This window comes from Sceloporus occidentalis, unplaced genomic scaffold (genome assembly GCF_023333645.1).
Source record: "Sceloporus occidentalis isolate IW3139 unplaced genomic scaffold, rSceOcc1.0.p SCAF_6, whole genome shotgun sequence".
NCBI classification, from domain to species: domain Eukaryota; kingdom Metazoa; phylum Chordata; class Lepidosauria; order Squamata; family Phrynosomatidae; genus Sceloporus; species Sceloporus occidentalis.
The window spans coordinates 134,010,134-134,031,629 of record NW_028316986.1 but is presented as its reverse complement, the minus strand read 5'-3'; the positions used below and the strand labels follow the sequence as shown (position 1 = coordinate 134,031,629).

The following is a 21,496-nucleotide window of genomic DNA, read 5'->3' as shown; positions in this document are numbered from 1 at the left end:
TTTAGGAGGCCTGGGGCAGAAAGTACAATTGGAGCCCCTATATTTTTTCTTGTATTCTCTTTGGGGTCCCCTTTGGATGGGGGCCCCGGGGCAGTGCCCCGGTTGCCCCAGTCTAGCTACGGGCCTGGCTCCACATGACTTCATATACCCTACAACAAGTTATAGGTGAAAACTGGAACATGCGGGGCTAAACAATATCTGAGTGTGGTCATGACAGCCAATTTTATTAACACGGAAGGAAAACACAAGTTAGAGGAGGGTGCAGCAGCTGGTTTTTGCCTGAGCCTACTGGGAACAGCAAAATTCTGCCTCTTCCACTTCTCTTCCCCCCTCCCCCCTGAGCTAGTTTTGCACTTTCATTTAGTTTGCATCTATGAAGGCAATCTGAAGACAAAATGGGAAAATGTGAGGAGAGGCGGGAAACTGGGATATTTTAAAAGCAGCTGAAAACTGGTATGGCAATGTTAATTTGGACTGTCCCTGTCCAGCCATGATGGCTGGAGAATATGCTATGTTAGAGTTTTCTTGGCATGATTTATTCAGAGGAGATTAATCATTTTCTTATGAGGGAGCCTAATACTCTAAAGACATCAGATACTATCTGATCTTGGAAACTCAGCATGGTCAACTCTGCTTAGTACTTGGATACCAATTAATACCAGATATTGTAGGCTATATTTCAGAGTGAGGCACTGGCAAAACTACCTCTGTATACTCCTTGCCTAAGAAAACCCTATGAAATCCATGGGGTCATCATAAGTTGACAGGCAACTTGAAGGCACATACATACTCATAGGTGGCTGTGGGGGTAACAGCCACCTACAGGAAGTAACAGGAAACTTTCCTTCGGTGAGGTTTTCTAAGTTAGTTTACTCAGGGATCCTAGCATATGTGTGTGTGTGTGTAAAATAAATGTGAAAATTAATACAGATTCAGTCAATTAAAAACCAGAAATCATTAAGATTTACAATTTTTCCAACAAGTGATAGACCTGGTTAAGAATCTCCAGTTCTTCACTGGATGACTGCTTACCCTCCCTTTATTTTTCTCTCCTTATTAAGGAATACAGGTGTTTGTTTTTTTAATTGCAGCTGTAACGTTTGGGGGAAAATGATGGCTCACCACAAAGAAGAAAAGCCCAATGTCTTACCTGACTTTCTACATCTGAATGACTTGGGATGTGAAACTGTAGGAGGAAAGGTACATTCAGTGGAATTTGTTTAAACAAGCAAGGTTTAAAAATGCAGATAAAGATTAGCTTTCATGGTTTTATAAAATGATTCTTTAAAGAAAAAGAAACCTGACACACACAAAAAAGAGCAATTGTTTACAGTCGGCCCTCCTTATCTACGGATTTTTTATTCACAGATTCAAGCATCCACAGCTTGAAAATATTCCAAAAAAGTATAAATTCCAAATAGGGACCCCATTTTACTATGCCATTGTATTTAATGGGACTTGCACATGCACGGATTTTGTTATCCATGGGGGGGGGGGGCGCCTGAAACCAAACCCCAGCAGATACCAAGGACCTATTGTAATTATTTTATCTGTAATCTGCCCTTTATCAACAGAAATCAAAGGGTAGTACAATCAGTAAGAGTACCTTTCATAGGTTGGTAAAATGATTTATTCATTCCTTTCCTAGGTCGGTAAAATGAATACCCAGCTTGTTGGGGGGCAATTGGCTTACGCATTGTAACATTGTAAACTTACACTTTGTAAACCACTTAGGGAGCGCTAGTTAACTGATAAGTGGTATAGAAATGTACTAGCTATTGCTATTGCTACCTAGAAAAAAAAATAGCAATAGCAATAGCAGCTTCATTTGTATACCTCTTCATACTGCCTAAGCAGTCTCTAAGCGGCTTACAACTGTAAGCTAATTGCCCCCAACAATCTGGGTACTCGTTTTAGTGACCTCGGAAGGATGCAAGCCTGATTTGAGCTTGAGCCCTTTTGCTGGTATTGAACTTGCAACTTTATGGCTTGTGAGTGAGTGGCTGCAGTACAGGCATTTAACCACTGCACCACCAGGGCTCCAGTTCAAGAATTTAAAACAAATAAAAACAATTAAAAATGTAAATTTCTTTAAAACCATTTAACATTTCAAACAAAACATTACATTTGAAACTGATAAATGCAAAATGGAGCCATGATCTCATTAGGCTGCAAATGCTTGGATGAACAGTGAGGCACTGAAATAAGGGCAGTGTTGGCACGAATCAGCCCAGAAAGGGGAGGGCATTCCATAGGTTGAATCACTCTTATCTGAAACCCTTGGGACCAGAGTCATTTTGGATTTTGGGATGCCTGTATATGCATATATGTACATAATGAGATATCTTGGAGATGGGATCCAAGTTTAAACACAAAATTAATTTATGTTTCATATACGCCTCAAGGTAATTTTATACAATGTTTTAAAATTATTTTGTAAATGAAGTGAGGTGCATAGCCATGCTGCAGAATTAAAGCCATTTGACACCATTTTAACTGCTATGACTCTGTCCCACAGAACCCTGGGATTTGTAGTTTGGTGAGGTATTCAGCCTGGTCTATCAGAGAGCTCTGGTGCCTCACCAAACTACCAATCCCAGGGTTCCATAGGATAAAGTTGTGGCAGTTAAAGTGGTATCAAACTGCTTTAATTCCTCTGTGTGGCTACAACCAAGGTTTATGTAAACTGAACCATCAGAAAGCAAAGGCGTCACCATATCACCCATGAAAAAAGATTTGGTTTTTGGAGTATTTCTGATTTTGGAACTTTGGATAAGGGAGACTCAAGCTGTAATTACCTTTTGAAAGTACGTTCAAATAAAAGTATTGAATAAAATATAAAATCAGAAATGGCTCCTATATATAGATTTATAGTCCAGCAAACATACATACATAAGTAAAGAAAGAGAAAGTGATACTGTGGCAAAGGATAACTTGGATATTGTGAAGGCATGGTGGGGGGCGGGGGGATGAAAATGTACAGCTTTATCATGGAAACAGTATGCACATTAATAAATCTAATTAAAATTAAATACTGCTATAGCTGTATACACTCCTGGTCCTTTATTGTTTTCCCACTGAGTACTGCTTTCTATCTGCAGGCAGGTATGAGAATTCTGCATACAAAGCAGTGCAAATGGGAGTGGGAGGGATGATGTGCCACAGTAAGAACCGACCCTTGTTTTGGTTATCTATAGTGCTATGTGTGAAATAAAGTTGCTAGTAATTTGTAAATTAGATTCTGTAAGTAAATTATAAATTTCTTTTAACAATTCATAATTCTAATTTATTTTATACAGGTTTTATTTGCAACAGATGACTTTTTTGCTCCAGCAGAAAATCTCTTAAAGGTAGGTAAAATGCATCTAGAGATGCGGTGACTTAGTGATTAAGACGCCAGTTTTGATGATGAGAAGATCTGAAGTTTGGCAGTTCGATGACTGTGTGCTGTATGATGGGGTGACCTCCTATCATTAGTCCCAGCTTCTGCCCGCCTAACTGTTCAAAAGCATGTAAATGCAAGTAGATAAAGAGGTACCACTTCAGTGGGAAGGTAACAGCATTCGGTGCAGTCTTGCTGGGCACATGACCACCAGAGCAGTCTTTGGTCAATGCTGGCTCTTTGGCTTAGTAGTGGAGATGAGCACTGTCCCCTACAGTTGGTTATGACTAGACCTTTTCTTTTTTTAAATGCACCAGGTTCTAGCCAAGACTCTAACAATGCACAGTTAAGACTATTATGTTTATGCCCTCCAACTGTCCCAGTTTGGCAGGGACACTCCTGATTAATCCTCCATTGTCCCACTTTTTCAGTTGCTTTTAAAATGTCCCAGATTCTTTCTCCTCCTTCTTTTCCCTTTGCCCCCAGCTTACTTCATTGCTGCAACATTACCTGAAAGTGCAAAAGTAGTTTGTACTCAACTCAGCCATGGGGAGAAGAGATAGGTAGGTGAAACCTTGCCCTTTGTTTTAGGCTCAGGTCAAAAGCAAACTGCTGCAGCCTCTGTGATCTTGTATATTCTTCTTCATTAATAACTTTTGCCACCTTAACCACATTCTGATGTTGCTTGGCTATACGTGTCCCATTCAGCCATGAAATCTTGGAGGGCATGTTGTATATCTCTTCAAGCAGTGAGTAGTCAAAGGGCAGAGAGTAACTTCCTCTTGATAAGAGAATGCATTTGAAATGTAGAGTTCCCTAGCCAGTGTGGGGTAGTGGTTTGAGCGTTGGGCTATGACTCTGGAAATCAGGGTTTGATTCCCAGCTTGGCCATGAAACCCAGTGGATGGCCTTGGGCAAGTCACATGCTCTCAGCCTCAGGCAATGGGAATCTCCCCTGAACAAATCTTGCCAAGGAAACCCTGTGATAGGTCTTAGGGTCGCCATAAGTCGGAAATGACTTCAAGGCACACAAGAACAACAATCCATGCCTTCAGTAGCCATGGGTGCTAAATGAGCACAGGGATCTCAACAGCATGCTACGGACAAGCAGAATGTGATAACCTGAAATCTTGTTAAATTACTTGTTTATGACAGAAGTTGTTTTGATGAAGTGTTGGTTTTCAGACATTTAGATTGTTATTTGTTTGTTTAGAAACCAAGGCCAGTATTTCATGCAGACCTGTTCACTGAATATGGGAAGTGGAGGGATGGATGGGAAACCAGGAGAAAACGGATTCCAGGTAAAGCACTGTTTTAGTAACTAAGCCACAAATAAGAAGCAGAAGAGAATCTAGCTTTGGAAAGACTAAATTGAATCTATTGGGGTTTTCATTATCACATAATGGAGACCATACAGAGCAAAATTTGAAGAATCTTCCTAAACTATAGGTATTAGTTGTTTATAGGATCAGTGTGAACACTGTAATGAATAGCTAATTTTCATGTATAATTTCTCATTTAATCTTATGTTTTCTGACAAGTAGTCAAATTAATGGACAAGTTGAGAGAAGAAGGAACCCCAGTCAGTAGTTTATATATTAGGATAATCTTGCATTTAAAAGAGGTGACAGTTAATAATCTATTTACATGATTTTTTTTTTAAAGCCCATTTATACTTTACATTATACCTTTACTTTCTGGATGCATTACACTTACACTTCCAGAAGCCCTAGCCAGTATGGGTCTGCCACCTTGAATTGCATAGCTGCCTTGAATTCTATTTTGGGAGAAAGGTGGGATATAAATCCAATAAACAAATGGGTTTAGGATTCTGGAAGCTGAAGCCCCAAATGTCTAGAGGTCCAAAATATAAGAACAGTTTGTGATAGATGGGTGTAGAGTATAAAAATATTGCTCTTAAGTTGCGAAATAATGCTGTTGAAATAGATGCAACTGCATATGAAGAGCAATTTAGGCGCGGTACAGACCGCCCCTTTTTGCAGTGGATTGGGGCCAGAGCAGCCTCACCGGCAGCCCTGTGACCCCAGTCTGCTGTTTTTCCAGGCCAAAGAGAAGTGGCAAAAAAAGCGGACACACTGGCGCTAAAGAAGAGAAATAGGGGGCCACTGTGGCTCCTTTCTCCTCTGCATTGCTGGCATGGCCGTTTGGTTGCCGCGCCAATGATGTGCACGCCCAAAAGAAGCTCCGTTTTGGAACTCTTTCCCACGTCTCCGCCAGGCCGCCATAAATGGCCTGGGGTGGTGCAGAGACATCACGCGTGCGTCATGCCATTTGGACATGGCACATGCATGCTGTTCTCATCATGTTCCCTGTGTGGATGGCGCCACATAACGATGGCACTGTCCACACATACTAGGGTTAGGAAGAGTGCGGTTGGTGCGCTCTCTCTAACCCTAGAATCGGCAGGAGTATGCCGCTTTATGGCCATCTATACCACACCTTAGATAGTTCTGATAACTATCTCCTGATTGGTTGTGTGAAACATATCCTCTGTGACTCTCCAGATGTTGCTGTTGTTTAACTCCTATCAGCCCCCAGCAGCATAGCTAGTGATGATAAGAGCTGTACAACTTGTGGAGGACCACAAGTTCCTCATCACTGTTCTAATGGTTATTAGTAAACCAACAGTACATACAACAAATGGTTTTGATACATGTTACAAGTTTTCATCTTGAGGTTATAAATAATTTGATTACAAGGTTTATATTTTGGAAAAGGTTATAAATAAATAAATATTACAAATACCGGTAAATATATTTTGGGATGGGCTTCATAATTTGAATATTTTTCACAGTACCACATTACTCCATTTTATTTCACAAAAAGAAAAGAGATATCCAGGCACATTTCTCTGACTACACTTGGATTTCTTGTATGTTTGTGTTTTATCTGTCTTGGCTATATTACTTTCACTTTTTCTCATTTCCAAACTTACACTAACTTAAGAGAGGACTAGCTTAGGTGCTGTCCTTTAAAATGTACCTATCTTTTTAAGGTCATGATTGGTGCATCATTCAGCTGGGAGTGCCAGGTATTATTTATGGGATTGAGGTGGACACATCTTATCTGGCAGGAAACTGTGCTCCTCAGATATCTGTCCAAGCTGCACACTTGAAGCCAGGTAACTAAGATCTTACAAACTTTGACATAGAGCAGAAGGCTTGTGGTGCTTTGTTCAAAAAGGAAAAGACCAATTGCTTGTGAACTGGGGTGCTTACAGACAAGGATTGAAATCCTGCATTAGAGGCTATGATGTATATCTTTACAATGGCAGATCTAAATCGCTGACACAATGCACAGCCATGCTAGTGAACTGCAGTGATGCAGAATACTACACAGCGCAAGATGTCCTGTTGTGCAATGGGACACATTGTGCATTGGGACATATTGTTTATTGGAATATACTGAGGCCATTGTCCAACAACCACACTGCTGGCTGCCCTTGTGAAGTGGTCTTGATGGCATAGATATGGTTCCACTTCCCTACTGAAAATATAAATGTTGTGCAATGGCCCAGTTCAGCTTTACATGACCATAAATCATTTTACAATGATATAACTTCCCAATAGGATGCCAGCCGTGGCTTTTATAATGCAGTCATTTTACCAATTCACAGAACATCACTGGGCAAGGAAATCTAGATGTTTTCTACTTGTAACTCTCTAGTTTTTCCCAATGCTTCTTCCATCCTTTTGAATTTCATAAATAATCTGTTAAGGAGGAAGAGATGGAATAGCTGCACAGCACCTTTTGTGACTGTAGTGCCAGGAGTCCTTCTCCTGGAAGTACTTCTCATGGGAAGAGCTTTACCAGTGAGAAACTGTTCTTTAAGGCAGGAGTGGGCATCTGTGGTCCTCTAGATGTTTTTGTCAGCGCAACTGCTGGGGTCCAACAACCCTTGTCAGCAACTCAAACGAGTCCTGGGGTTAAATCAGACCCTTGGAGCAGAGCTGGCAAATTTCCAGAAGCCGAAGCGTGGCTCCCAGAGTCCAATTGGGATGACAGCAACTGGATGTCTTCCAGGAACTACAGCAATGCAGGAACCTCCAGGGACACACAGCAAACCGATGCTGTAGCTTCTTCTGATGAACCACCAGAGAAACAAAAGTCCCCAAAGTGCTCTTTATTCACAGTGCTATAATACAAAACTAGATCTCTCAAACTCCACAACATACCAATCCAACTCCTACTTCAAACCCACACCACACCCTTGCAACCCCTGGGTTTATATAGACTCCAGACCATGTGGTCTCCCAAACCCAGTGAGTTCAGGTGTGTAACCATGTCATGTGTCTCCTGTGCAATCCAGACACACGTTTCATCATCCATGGCTACGTGCACTTGGACACTGAAGAGTCCTTGACACAATGAGCATCAGCTGTGGGTGATCAGCCTGGCCACTCTGCTGAATGCTCATGGCCAAACACACACACACACACACACACACACACATCAAGCATTTCCCTGTGTGCTGTGTTTTAACCCTTCAAGTCCTCACAGTTTTTAGCCAAAAGATATTCACTGTGGGCATGGGAGAGAATTAAGCAGGCTTTTTCAGGTGCTATGATAATATTTAATTTACACTGGGATGGAGTAAGTGAGATCTGAAGGTCAAATGCAGCCCCAACCTATTTCTTGGCTCTACACCCGCAATGCGTGGAAATGTTTTTGGTTTAAAAATAATGGCTGCTCCAGTGCCCAAATCTCCCTTGGCTGGGAAATAGGTGAAGATAAAACATGTCATTTTCAGATTCAGAGGCATCGTGTGACCTGACAGTAGAACAGAAATGTGGGGGGAAATGGTCTTTGCATCAGTCCAGTCCAGTCGCCAACCCCTAAAGAGAGCAAACTGAGGGTTTCCAGATATTGTTGGACTTCAGCTTTCAGCATTCCTCACTATTGACTATGATGGTTTGAAGTAATGGGAGCTGTAGTACAGCAGCATCTGGAGGGCCAAATTTTATCTATCTCTGACACCATATCAGTGTGCAAATGTAAAAACATGACTGGATGAATATGGAGGATCTGTGAATGCATCTTTGATATCTTTTATTTTTGCTAAAAGTAGTCCTTAGGGCAAGCATGGAATTTGGATGGGGATTGTGCTGCGACCTGGGGCTAGGGCTGGCAGGTATCCCGTATCATAAGAGATGTCAACCCTCCCCTTATAGTTTGGAGTATGGGCTTTTCTAAAAGACAGAAATGTAGGCAAAATGTAATATATCAATGGGGACAAAATACATGGCTATATTAATTGCAAATGATACTTTGGTATTTAGGTAGACCACAAACCTGTTAATAACTACTGATTTTAGTTCTGAATGTCATGTATTTTGATTTTCCCTTACTGCTATTTTGAAAACCTGGCAACACTAGAAGGAGTTAATTCTCAGTTGCCCTGGGTAGGGGAAGACATCAAGAAGTGTATTTGTGTATCTCTGCTGCCATATCTAATTTGGTCCTCAATTTCCCAAAGTAAATCTTTCCTTGGCCGAGTAACATGAACAGTTTGTCAGGTATTCTATTTCTTGTATGATATGCTATAATTATAACAGTGATTCCAAACTGTGAGTAAGGGAACTTGTGGCATTCCACTTATTTTGGACTATAACTTCCCACAAGCCTCTATAATTCATCCTGATGGCTAGGGCTTCCAGGAGTTGAAGTCTGAAACAGCTAGAGAGCTAAACATTCCTCATCCCTGTTATAAAACATTATCTGTTTGGAAGAAGACTTATTAAACAGCTGGGTTGTGATACACTTCTCTGTTACACTTCTATTGAGCATATTGTCTTTGCAGAGGAGGTACCAGCGCTGCCATCGAGAGGGAACAGAATAGGGACTGCATCTTCAGATGAAGAGTTGAAGGTTGCAGAGGAGGTACTGTGAACCTGAGAGCAAAAAGACTAGATCATGGCTCACTCTATGATTTTCATATCAAAACAATTGTGTGGTGTATGAAATTGCTGAGGCACTATGTCTTGGCTGTCCTCAGTTAATTGGTGTGGTATTTAACAAAGCTGTGGCTTAGGTGTTCCTTGCTTACCAGTGATCAGGAGAGAAGGAAAAGGGGTAGACATTTCAATTTAATTGGAAAAGTAACCGAGAAGCTTTTCAACATTTTCCCTCTCCATTGGCAAATACCCATCCCCCCCCCCAAAAAAAAAACCCCCTGGGGCTTGTCAGAGAAGCTGAGAAGAAAAAACTTTGTGCACTGTTCCCCACCCTGCCTCCTTTTGCAGCCAAGTGGCCCAGTTCCTGAGTCTCACCCACACATTTACTCATGACTTGATATGTAAATAGGCAGGTAAAAACAACTTTTATTTCATTAACCTGGTTCTGCTGTTCTTGTTGTTCAACTTCAGATTTGATTAATCTCTGGCAGATTAATTGCTGCTTTGGCTGTTGGCTTTCATTTGCAAGTAATTAATCAAGTCTGTTCCAAATCAGGAAACTGCCCCCACCCCAGGAAACATAAGACTGTTTTAAACATAAGACTATTTTTGTTGGTGATTGTAAAACAATAGTATATATTTTACAAATGAATAACTGAGTTTTACTGAAAAGGTAGTGGCAAGCAGAAAACAAACTGTAAAACAAACACGTGATTTCAGTTAATCAGAGTAAAGAGTGGAGTCTTCATGAAACAGCTATAAAAAGGGGTGTGTGAAGCCCAGTGTAGAATGGTAGTTAGAAATAGTTTTTTTGGCTATGTGACCATGTTCTAGAAGAGTACAATCTCATGATAAAGTCCAAGCATTTGTTTTCAGATGAGATCAGATGAATGGACATTCTTGGTTTGCATGTCAGAAATAAAATCTGGAAACCTTGATATTGGCCACAACTATTTTTCTGTGACTTCAAAGGAAAGGTGGACTCACCTAAGACTCAATATATATCCAGGTAAGATCTATATAGTTTGTGTGTCAAGAGACTTATTTGGGAGCTCTATTTCCACTCAGTCCTATCTATTAACAGCTAATGGCAACCTAAATGCAAACTGTAGGTTTGTGTTTCTGACTATTACATAAGTCCCTGTATATGTAGACATATACAGTGTACCTGCGTCATACATGGGCATTCTATACACAGCATGACATACAGGAAATGGTGTGTATGCCCGTGGTGTGCATGGTGCGCACTGCCACATACATGAGCCCTATTATTTTCAAAGGGGCTCGAGCATACGCTAAATTTGCCTTACATGGTGTGTGTGTGTGTCCAGAACGGATCCCCTGCATAAGGCAAGGGCACACTGTAATAACCTGTATATGTCTATGGGCTAATATAAACTATTGCAATGATAGAGCAAAAATTAACTCCTACTACAGAACAAAGAGTGAATCTGAGGAACTTGTAGTAAAAATGAGAACAAAGTGAACATTTCTCAGCCCTTATGAAATGAATCTGAGTCTATGGAAAGTGCCTGTACACTGACAGTTCCAGGAATAAATCAGCAACTCAGTGTTAGCATTAATGCACTTGTTTGTCCCCTTCCAGTAATTTCTTTCTTAGTCTAACCCTGCAGTTTCCTATAAAGCACTGCTATGCGCCACTGTTTGCAAGAGTGAGCACCAGCAAGTCAATATTCTATTTCAAGTAGGCATCCATTGGGACTATATGCCTTGGTACTGATGACTTTTAAAGTTAATATTGATGTTCTGTAGCTGCAATATTGCAGTAGCAATATTCTCAATAAATCCTTGGGCTTATTGACATAAGCAAGAGTGGACATTGGATGGCCTTGCCTTGCAAATCTTTTGAATTTCTGGACAAGATCATCAGCTTGGGTGTTTTGATCCGCTGTGCTGCACACTCAGATGGGTCCTTTTAGTTAATTGTCTATGATGTGGGGTTAGGTGTATGTGTTTATGTTGAATTTATAATTGTGTGTAACATGCGTTTGTATTATATGTGTTTGAGTGGAATATATTTGATAGTGGATGTCATGTGCTATGTGTGATGTGTTGATAACCAATACAAATATATTATATATATATATATATATATATATATATATATATATATATTTAAAAGGCAGGGGAGGAGTCTTGGCAACCGTTGCTGCTGCCACTTCTCCTTCCCAGCTGGTCAGAAACCCCATCAGACCCAGATGGGGCTCCTGGTTGTCAGCAGCACCTCTGCAACAGCCACAGTGGGTAGAGTGTCACTCCTTCTCTGACATATCACCTGGCACAGCCTGCACCACCTAGCATTTGAGACATAAAGCATGACAAGGCAGCAAACTTTTGTCTGTTGTTAGAAACAAAGGCAATTCCTTTGAGATCTAACCATATTTGTCCTGTGTGAGGCAGAATACAATGAGTCCTTTAATAAGGTGGTACTGGCACATCTGGAGACAAATGTAGGGGCTATAAAATGTAAAACGTGCCAATGATAGCCAGTTTCAAACTGGTTTTCTTGAGATGGAGGCAAAAATCTCAGAGAGTGAGTCCCAATCCATGTGGCCCCTCTATCATAGAATCAGTTAGAAGAGAACTCAAAGGCCATTGGTCCAACCCTCTGCCAAGAAGACATCACTTATAAGAGATATGAGCAATTAACTGTTTTATTCAGTCGTTATTTTGCCCTTTGCAACTGAAATTCTGGAAACTGAAACCCAACATCTTTGCCTGTGAGCTTCTTGTAGACACCAGAAAATGTTAGTTCAGGTTTATATAAGTGACATCATTTTACTATGCCATTCTATTTAATGGGACTTGAGCACCCATGGATTTTGGTATCCATGGAAGGGGGGGCTTGAACCAAATCCCAGTGGATTACCAAGGGTTCACTGTAGTTACTTTCTCTCCTTACCACAAATTAAGTATTATTTTCCTCCTCTAGATGGTGGGATTTCACGTTTAAAAGTCTATGGCACAATGCTGAGAGACTGGTCACTTTCTGGCTTGAATGACCTCAGTGATTTGGTTGCAATGGTGAATGGAGGTATCTGTGTTGGATACAGTGATACTCAGTTGGGTCACCCTCAAAATATCTTAGGTAAGAAAATATTGCACTTTGTTTATAGTCGTTGTTTGGTTTCATTTAATGTAATATGTATAATCTGACATTGGCCAATATCCTGGATCACATCAGTGGCACCTATATTTGGCTCCTGGTCCTGGTCCTGGTCCTGGTCCTGGTCCTGGTCCTGGTCCTGGTCCTTAAAGGTGATAAAAAACTATACAAAGTAGTGTTTGATGAATCTATCATTAAAAAGCCTGCTAAATCTATGGGATATAAGAGTTCAGTGATACTGTTGAGCATGTCCAATATATAGTTTTCTTGTTATTGCATGACTTGTGTGCCTTCAAGTCATTTTCCAACTTATGGCAACCCTGTGGCAAACCTATCAGGGGGTTTTCTTGGCGAGATATATTCAGAGGGTGGTTGTCATTGCCATTCTCTGGGGCTGAGAGTATGTGACATGCCCAGGGTCACCCAGTGGGTTTCCATGACTGAGCCGAGATTTGAACCCTGGTCACTGGAGTCAAATCCAGTGTTCAAACTATTGTGCCACATTGGCTCTCCAATAAAAGTTGCTTCTACATGTTATACAGCTCTTGGTAAAGCAAGTCAAATTTTAGGGATGTAATGTTTCAGAGGACATTATCAGACAAGGGAAAATGGAAGTATAATCCAATGGCAATCCGAATGCAATCATGGGGTTTAACATTATTGCGTGATAGACTACCACACGCAATTTCGGGCAATGGCATGCTATTTTCAGGCAATGGGAAGTCAGTTCTAATGCAATTCGAATTCATGTAAATTTGCTGAACTAGTGAATTCACGTGAATACATTCTGGCCCCAGTTTCTTTTCATTCGAAATTAAGAGACATTCCTCCCGTGTGATAAACTCTATTGTTTCACACTCCCCATTTCTCCAAGCAATAAGGAATTTCAAAGAATAGTTAGAATAATCCAGGGAAATAAGGTATTAATGAATATAATATGGATAAAATTAAGTGTTATTTGTTATACAAGAGCTGCAATAATTGATTTATGAATAAGTTTAATTAATAAACTGAAAACCTTTTTTATCAACTAAAAATATATTTGCAATTAACTGGTCAACACATCTATAAAGGAAGGTATTTCCATTAAGATGCAGTCCGCTGTGAATAAAAATAAGAGTAGAGATCAACAAAATTGTATCCTAGATTGTGGCATGATTAGTTAAACCTTTGGCTCCATTTCTTTGAGCAACAAATCTATATGCCAGGTCACAAATTATGTGAAACTGCTCGAAATTTCCAAGTCATGGGCAGTTGGCTTTTTTTTATTTTCCTTTGACATACAAACTAATTTAAATTTGAATTCAAATTCTGGCTATAGAGTGCACTTCTTAGAAAAAATATTGCTATATCCATAGGCAAATATATGCTGATTTCATCCAATTCATCATAAACCAATTATTAAAACATATACAATTGATTGTCTATGATTTATTTAAAGAATTAGTTAACACTCTGTGTTCAGAAGTAAGCCATCCCCCACAGAACTGGAAGAAATAATTGCTGGTGTTTTGTAGTTAAGAATGTTGAATTTCTCAGATATCACCTGCTTTTTGTAGGCATAGGAAGGCCAAAGTCCATGAAAGATGGATGGGAAACAAGAAGAAATTTGGAAAGACCTCCAGTTTTGAAAGTAAGATAAGATGGGTTCAAACACCTAATATCAAATTTCTGAATACCATTCTTGCATAGCAGCATATTAGAAAGTAACAGAATGTGATTTTGCATGTTCCTTCACTCTCTGTAATCTCTAAAGTGTTTTCTTGGGATGTCTCCAAAGATGAACTTACACCCTCATCCCCATCTATTGGAAATTGTCCAATAATTGTTTCATATGCTGCTGTTAAGAGGAGGAGGGTAGTTGGAGAGCACTTACTTATCAGAAATTGAAGATAGCAGGGACTCAGTTTGGGATCCCCGACTCTTTCATGCAGAACATGTGCTGTAGCACTGATGTATGAAGGCCATGTTTCTTGATTCCAAATTAATAGAGAGGCAAAAGATACAGTGTTTTGGTAAGGAAGAAAAATACTCTGCATATGGTCAGAGGTATTTCAGTACTGCTGATGAAAAATAGTCTAGCCCTGATTCACCACCTGATCTTTCTAGCCACTTATTGCAGTACAGTACTTTAGTATTGCACTGAATCAGTATCCTTTAGCTGGACAGAACACATCACTCCTTATTCATTTTTCCAGTCCATAGTGTTTGAAGGGTAAGTGAGCAGCAAATATGTTCGTGGGGACAGAGTGGGAGGGCAGGTGGATCAAACCAATACAAATGCAAATCTCTCTTTCCCCCTTCTGAGCGGTATAGATACCCTCCATAAATGGATGCTGTGACTGTTTGGGGAGCAAATAGTACTCAAGATCTTGGAGGGGGAAGGGAAGTAGCAGAGATTTCTTTCATTTCTTTTCTCTTCCTTTTACTCTTAGGTTGATGACAAAGGGATCCTCCTTACTCCTGGAAATGAGTGGGCAATTTTTCGATTGGGCCATTCAGGTCTGATAACACACATAGAAGTAGACACAACTTACTTTAAAGGTAAGCATCTTTTAAATCCTCTCCATTTTTAGAACTCTGTAAAATCTGTACTATGGTCCAATACGTTTTCTAAAATTTAAAGGCAAACATATTTTAGCACATGGTGTTCTTTTTTCAATTGTTTTTATTAATTTTGCAAATACACACACACACACACACAAATATAGTCTGTATACATACATATTTTTATAGTAATATAATACCTTGAATATAATTGTCAATATCTTTATCTCAGCTTTTATCAATACTTCTTCCTTTGTTTGTTTCCAACTCCGTGTTTCCATTTCAAAAGCTTCACTTCCATTTATAAAACCTATCGCCATTTCTCTCAGTGTATTTTTAAGTCAGATTGTCCAGTTCGTTCCATTAATTGTATTCCTTAAATATTTTTGCCCTTTTTAACAGTTGTTTATATTCAGTTCCAAACTTTTAAATTATATTATCAAATTATTTCTATTTAATCAAAAATTATATTTGTAAAGTTTCCCTTTGCTTCTTTCATATAGATTATTAATGGTTCCCATGCCTTGTAAAAGTCATCCATTGATTTATTTCTAATAAAAAATAATAATTTGTCAATCTCCATATAATCGTACACTTTAAACAATCAAGAATCTAATGAGGGGGTTTCTCAACTTTTCCATTTAGAAGCATAAAGAATTCTGGCAGCACCTATCATACAAAATAACAATTTACCAAACCTCTTTTCCAATTGCTTGTCCTCCACCATATTTTAAGATATATAATTCAGGGTCTTTTGTGAAGTTTATTTTTAAAATTTCTATAATTTTTGCATGAATTTTGATCCCGTATTCACGGTCTACTTTACAACCCCACTAACAGTGATACCAAGTTCCTACTTCTTTTTCACATTTCCAACAAGTATTTTTTACATTTATTATCTATTTTTGCCAAAATGTGGGGAGTTAAGTGCCATCCGAAATGCATCTTAAACATATTTTCTCTTAAAGCATAATTGACAGAATATTTTATTTTTTCCCCCAAGCAGATGGTGTTCTGCTAATGAATATTCATAGAACTCATTATCTTAAAATTTCTTTTGAAAATATCACCTGCATGCAGTTTCACTGAATCCAGGGGAGTTTCCCCTGTAAGTCAGTGTTTGTAGAAGTTTTTACAGCCTTACATGCCAATCCGGTGTCTGTCTACTCACAAATAAATCCTACTGGGCTGAGTTAGACATAATCCCAGGCAAGCAGGTAGAGCAAAGGAGGACAGCTTCCAAAGGTCAGTGGGTCACATATGCCCCGCATGACTTGGGAAGGCTGCATTTTCCATACTTTGCCCCTGCACCTTTTTTTTCCTAACTAAAAAACCTTCTTGTACTCTCTCGTGGATATGGGATGGACAATTGTGTGATGTTTTTAGCCTCTCCCGCAAGGATCAGGACTGGTTAATATTTCAAAGCGGGACTGCCAAGGATTACCTGGTGCTGTAGACTGTAAATCAATGAAAACCACTTCTGAGCATTCTTGCCTAAGAAACCCCTCTGAAATTCATGGGGTTGCCATTCATCAACAGGTGACTTGAAGGCACTTAGAAACAAGATGTTTTAACCACTTCTCATTTGTAGTAATACCTTTACACAAGGTGAACGGACAAAAATGTGGCCTCAAAATGTGTTTGGAAGGGCCATACACGGCCTGTCAGTCACATTTTGCCCAAATTGATTTACAGAATTGAAACTCTAATTTATATGGTTATCGATCATATTTGCATGTCCTTTTTCTTTTTTAAAAAAATACTTATTAGGAAACTTTCCAGATGCTTTTAAACTTGAAGGCTGTATTTTGAGCATACAAGAAGAAAAAGACTGCATAACACAAAAATGGAAAGACGGTTGTAAATGGAAGATTTTGTTGCCTACAACAAAAGTAAGAATATCTTGATCATTTCAAGAAGAATACATCCATCCAATAAATACAGTCTTGATAACCCATAGCTTAATAGACACTGTTGGCTTCCAGTTTCCACTGCTCTCCATATTGGCTAGATTGATGGGAATTAGGAGTCTAGCAACATATGTCAATAGGAGAAGGCATAGGCTTCCTATAATGTATTTTTGCAGAGAAACACTTCTAATGAAGCTCTAATTTTCAGGGGGGGGGGGACTACAACCATACAACATCAATAGGGTTGTCAGTTGTCCCTCTATAAAAGATCTCTCTTATTTGAGGCTCATAATCATGTCCATTGTGAGGTTGCCAGGTATCCCTTAGAAGTGATGTCCCATTTTTGAGGACTGAAAAGCTTTCCCTTTCATATAGATTGAATAAGATGTCAAAAAATTCCCATATTTTGTGGGCCCTTTATTAAGACAGAAATGTTGTGCATCATGTAATTTGTGAATTTGGATAATATGTTTCATTTTACAGAGAAATACAGGGCTGTTAACTAAAACCAGTACTTTCATTTGGTATTTAGGTAGAACACAATATTGTTCATAGGTACCTCTTGACCCTCAGCCTCGCATATTATAAATTTTGGCTGTGCCTTTTTTTTTTGAAAACTTGGAAACACTAAACATTCATAATAGGAAAATGAATTTGAAGCTGCAATGACAGCTACTAGGAAACATTATTTAAATGTTTTGAGTTTATCATGTCCTTCTCTCCTGCAGCTTAAACCCCACAAGAGACACTTTTTTGATGCTACCATCATAGCAGCACTGGATGTGTTTACTCATGTGAGACTTACTCTTGTCCCAGACGGAGGTATAAGTAGGATGCGTCTCTGGGGCTTTCCACGAACTCTGTCACATGAGAAGTAATAAAAATCTTCAAAGAAAAAGGATCTGCAGCACTTAACTCACTGCTTTACAGAACTCAATGTATTCATCTCTATATGTTGAAGTATTCCCCCAAGTTGTTGGTTCAAACATAATTTGTTTATAAATAACAGCATCATTTCTGTGGCTGAGTGAATAAAATATATATGTGCTTATTGGCTGTCTAATGAGGGAAGTTGTATAATTTGTTAAGTTGTATTGAATTATTTGTTAAGAGACAACACATGCATCCATAAAGCATATGTAACATTAAGGGAGTCTTGGTGTGTAAGATCATTTGACAAAATGCCTTGACATTAAAAAAAAAAAAAAGGTTAGCATTGCTCATATCTGTGAAAAAGCTTATGTATAATTATATTTTTGGTAGCACTGTACTGGGAAAATCAAAACATATATTCATACATGATGCTATATGTGTATGAATTTGCAGCCTGATTCTATTAATGTTCTTTTGAATTTGATAGGACTTATTTTGACTAAACATATTTAGATTGCAAGTAGCCCCCCTCGATCTTCCATTTTGCAGCTATTTAACCAAAACTTAGATTCCCAAGAGGGACCTGAGATGTCCATCCTTCATCCTTGGGGTAAAAGTGTAAACTATGAGAGGTAACAACAACAACCATACTATAGATGGATCTATCAATCCAACGTATCTTATCAACAGAAGCTATGAGCCCCAGAGAGAATTCAGACCATACTTGAGTCTCTCATAGAAGAATTAATTGTGAATATTGTGGCCATGCAGACTCAAGGTCCACCGGAAAATAATGAGTGTCTTTCATGAATAGAAAGGATCAGATTCAATGGTCATCAGATGGTGCAGATGGAAAATTTTAATTAACAGATGTTTGACCCTGTGACTCCATTGTAAGTTATCAGGACATTTATTGGACTGCAATAAAGGGTACACAGGTGGAGGAAACATGGACACCATTCATCATGTTCCTCCATCTCTTTCTACTCCACTTTCTGCTTCAATCAAAGAAAGCTCCTTCAAGTGACAAGTAGGAAGAGGGCTAATCATTTAAAGCAATAACTTGAGCATGGAAAGGCTGAGCACTGAGTCACGTTTATCATTAATTCGACTCATCAGACCCTCTAATGAAATTTCAGCAGTAAAACCTGACAGAATTAGAAGAGGGATTAATGGGCTAGTCTACACTATAAGTATATTCTGCCAGTTGCTGAGGATTTTCTCACATTCCCATCTACGACTCTCAGTTGTTTTCACTTTTCTGCACATATTGCCATCTGTTTGTCCTCCCTCTGCCAAAAATGAGCAGCCATATGAATCCATTGTACAATGCACATCCTAGTGGATACTCTGGTAAAAATATGTATCCTTTTCCCGTTGAGTTTATGGAGATTGTAAGCCTGAGGGCAGGGAACCATCCAATTAAAAAGATTGTATGTACAGTACTGTTTAAATTTACAGCGCTTTATAAATAAAGGTTAATAATAATAAAGATTTAAGGGGGCATGCAAAAAGCATGAATTGCTCCAGGGCAGATCACATTCTATTCATTTGGGATAAGGAGTATTTCAGTTGTGTAGCCAAGCCCAGTGTCTCAACACCATATGCTTTTAGACCTACTAGGATTCTTTCTTAACATTGCAGGCTCCCCAACTTGTGTGTGTATGTGTATAATTAAAATATTTCTATTCCTGCTCTATATCATGGGATTGTGTGCAATCGATTGAAAAACGTACCATTAGTTTAAGCATACTAGAAGCATATTAAACAATTTGACAAGTTTAGACGAGACAGCTTAAAGTCATTTAAAATAACGCACTTGTTACATGTGGGATGAAATCAATCAGGCCCCATATTTTCAAATATGGTGATAGGCTTTGAAGAATTAAAGAGGGAGCTGAGAAGGGCAGTGAGAAGTGAAGTAAGGTCATGTTCACTTTTTGAGACCAGAAATTCCACATGTTTTGAAAAGCAAGAAATCCCTGTTCTGTCACTATGGAGACAGGACACAGTAGACAGAGGTGACTGACCTGCCCATTGCCACCAAAACTACTGTCAAGTGTAATAGACATACATGTGTCCAATGTAGGAAGATCCGACTGCTAATCCAGTCATCTGCTATACATGGGACAATGGGAGATGCCATCTTGTCCTTCACCTAAGGTAGCAAGATTTCTTGGTCTCAAAGCAGGGCTGGAAGGTGATGGTTTTTCAGTAGAGAAGTTGCTAGTGAAAGTAGAGTGCCTTCCAGCTCTGTCATTATCAGATTTTTCCCCTCCCAAACAAAGCTCTACATTCCTGTTGCATTGGAAACCTTTGCATTGCATCTTGAAAGGACCCATCTGCTGGAGGAATGGGTGGGGTGACTGGTTTTAGGAGGCAAGTTAGCAAGAAAGGGTTAAACACACTTTTTTGAACTACTTCTCTTCTAGACACAGTAACTGCCCATTCCATATTGCAAGGATAAAGTGTTGTTTTGGCTTTGAATAGAAGAATGTACCAAAATGTGCGAACGTCTTCCTATATTTGAGGGAAAGAACTGAAGATGTGAATGTAGGACAAAGTGAAAGTTTTAGCATAGGACAAAGTGAAAGTTTTAGATTCATCCATCCAAGCAGAGAGCTTTGAGTGCTTAGTTCTTTAAAGCCTTGCTAGTCTAGCTTTAAAGCCCTGTGTATTCAACCATGTTTGTGGCACTCCAATAGGGTTGCCACTTCCTTTTCTGGCAGACATCTCAAGTGCAACTCCTATATGGCAGGCAGATAGAGGAGTATCTTCTGTTCCTTGGCCCACAGGAGTACAGATGAAGTTATGAGGCATTTTCATCCTGTAAAATTTGGGTGTGTGAGGAGTCATATGGTTACCTGGGGTCCAGTGGATCTCAGGGTCCCAACTTCCTTGTTGTATGGTGTGAATGCGATGAGTCAGAGTTGACAATGCTGAGCAGAGTTGACCAATGTTCTTATCTTGCCCTTGATGGACATCAGTTTTAGAGTTCTACTTGGGATATTGGTCAATCATCATTAGGCCTTATTAATTTTATGCTTTGGAGAAAGAATGTAGGAATGGGTGACAGGTGGGAAATTCCTTCAGTCCAGAGTAAATCTCTAAAAAATAAACCCAGGCAAAGAGGGGAGAGAGCAAGATGAACTTATAGAGTTGTCAGATCTTGACACGCTTGCTTAAGCCTCCAGATTGCCTTGATCAGCTCTAGGAAGGAGGCAAGGGTGCAGATTCACCAGCGTTTGTGTGGTCAGGCAAGAGGCAAGGCTTGCATGTAAATCTTTAGCTGAGAATAGCAATAGCAGTAGCAATAGCAAGTACATTTTTATACCACTTATCAGTGAACTAGCAATCCCTAAACAGTTTACAGTGTGTAAGCCAATTGCTCCCAACAAGCTGGGTACTCATTTTACTGACCTATGAAAGGATGGAAGGCTGAGTGGACCTTGGAGCCCTGCCTGGGATCGAGCTCACAATCTTGTTGCTGCAGTACTGGCAGTTGACCACTGTGTCACCAGGGCTCCCTGTTAGCCATGTCCTTGTGTCTGTCTTTCTTTCCCCCACTCCCTTTTTAATTTTCTTTCTTTTTTAAACTGTGCTCTTCTAAGCTGGCCATGTGCAGCTTGTTTCAGTTTGCAAAGCTTGAGTTGTTGCAACTTGCAAAAACTGTGTGTTTACTTAATTAGATGAGTTTCCTTGGTTCTCTCCTTTGACATCACCAGGGCTTGCACCATAACAT

At 39.5% G+C, this 21,496-nt stretch overlaps 1 protein-coding gene across 2 annotated transcripts; it reads left to right on the top strand.

Annotated features, from left to right (window-relative positions):
• Positions 1-1,097: 1,097 nt before the first annotated feature.
• LOC149311415 (allantoicase-like) lies at positions 1,098-19,453 on the top strand. 2 transcript variants are annotated; one of them, XM_089528568.1, is made up of 11 exons: positions 1,098-1,200; positions 3,300-3,350; positions 4,596-4,683; positions 6,399-6,524; positions 9,204-9,283; positions 10,174-10,306; positions 12,251-12,406; positions 13,984-14,057; positions 14,860-14,968; positions 16,742-16,863; positions 17,610-19,453. In XM_089528568.1, exons 1-11 carry the CDS (start codon positions 1,111-1,113, stop codon positions 17,757-17,759), a joined length of 1,179 nt encoding a protein of 392 aa, XP_089384694.1. In that variant the 5' UTR covers positions 1,098-1,110; the 3' UTR covers positions 17,760-19,453. The 2 variants fall into 2 exon arrangements, with proteins under 2 accessions (XP_089384694.1, XP_089384695.1); XM_089528569.1 differs by lacking the exon at positions 6,399-6,524.
• The last annotated feature ends 2,043 nt before the right edge of the window (positions 19,454-21,496 follow it).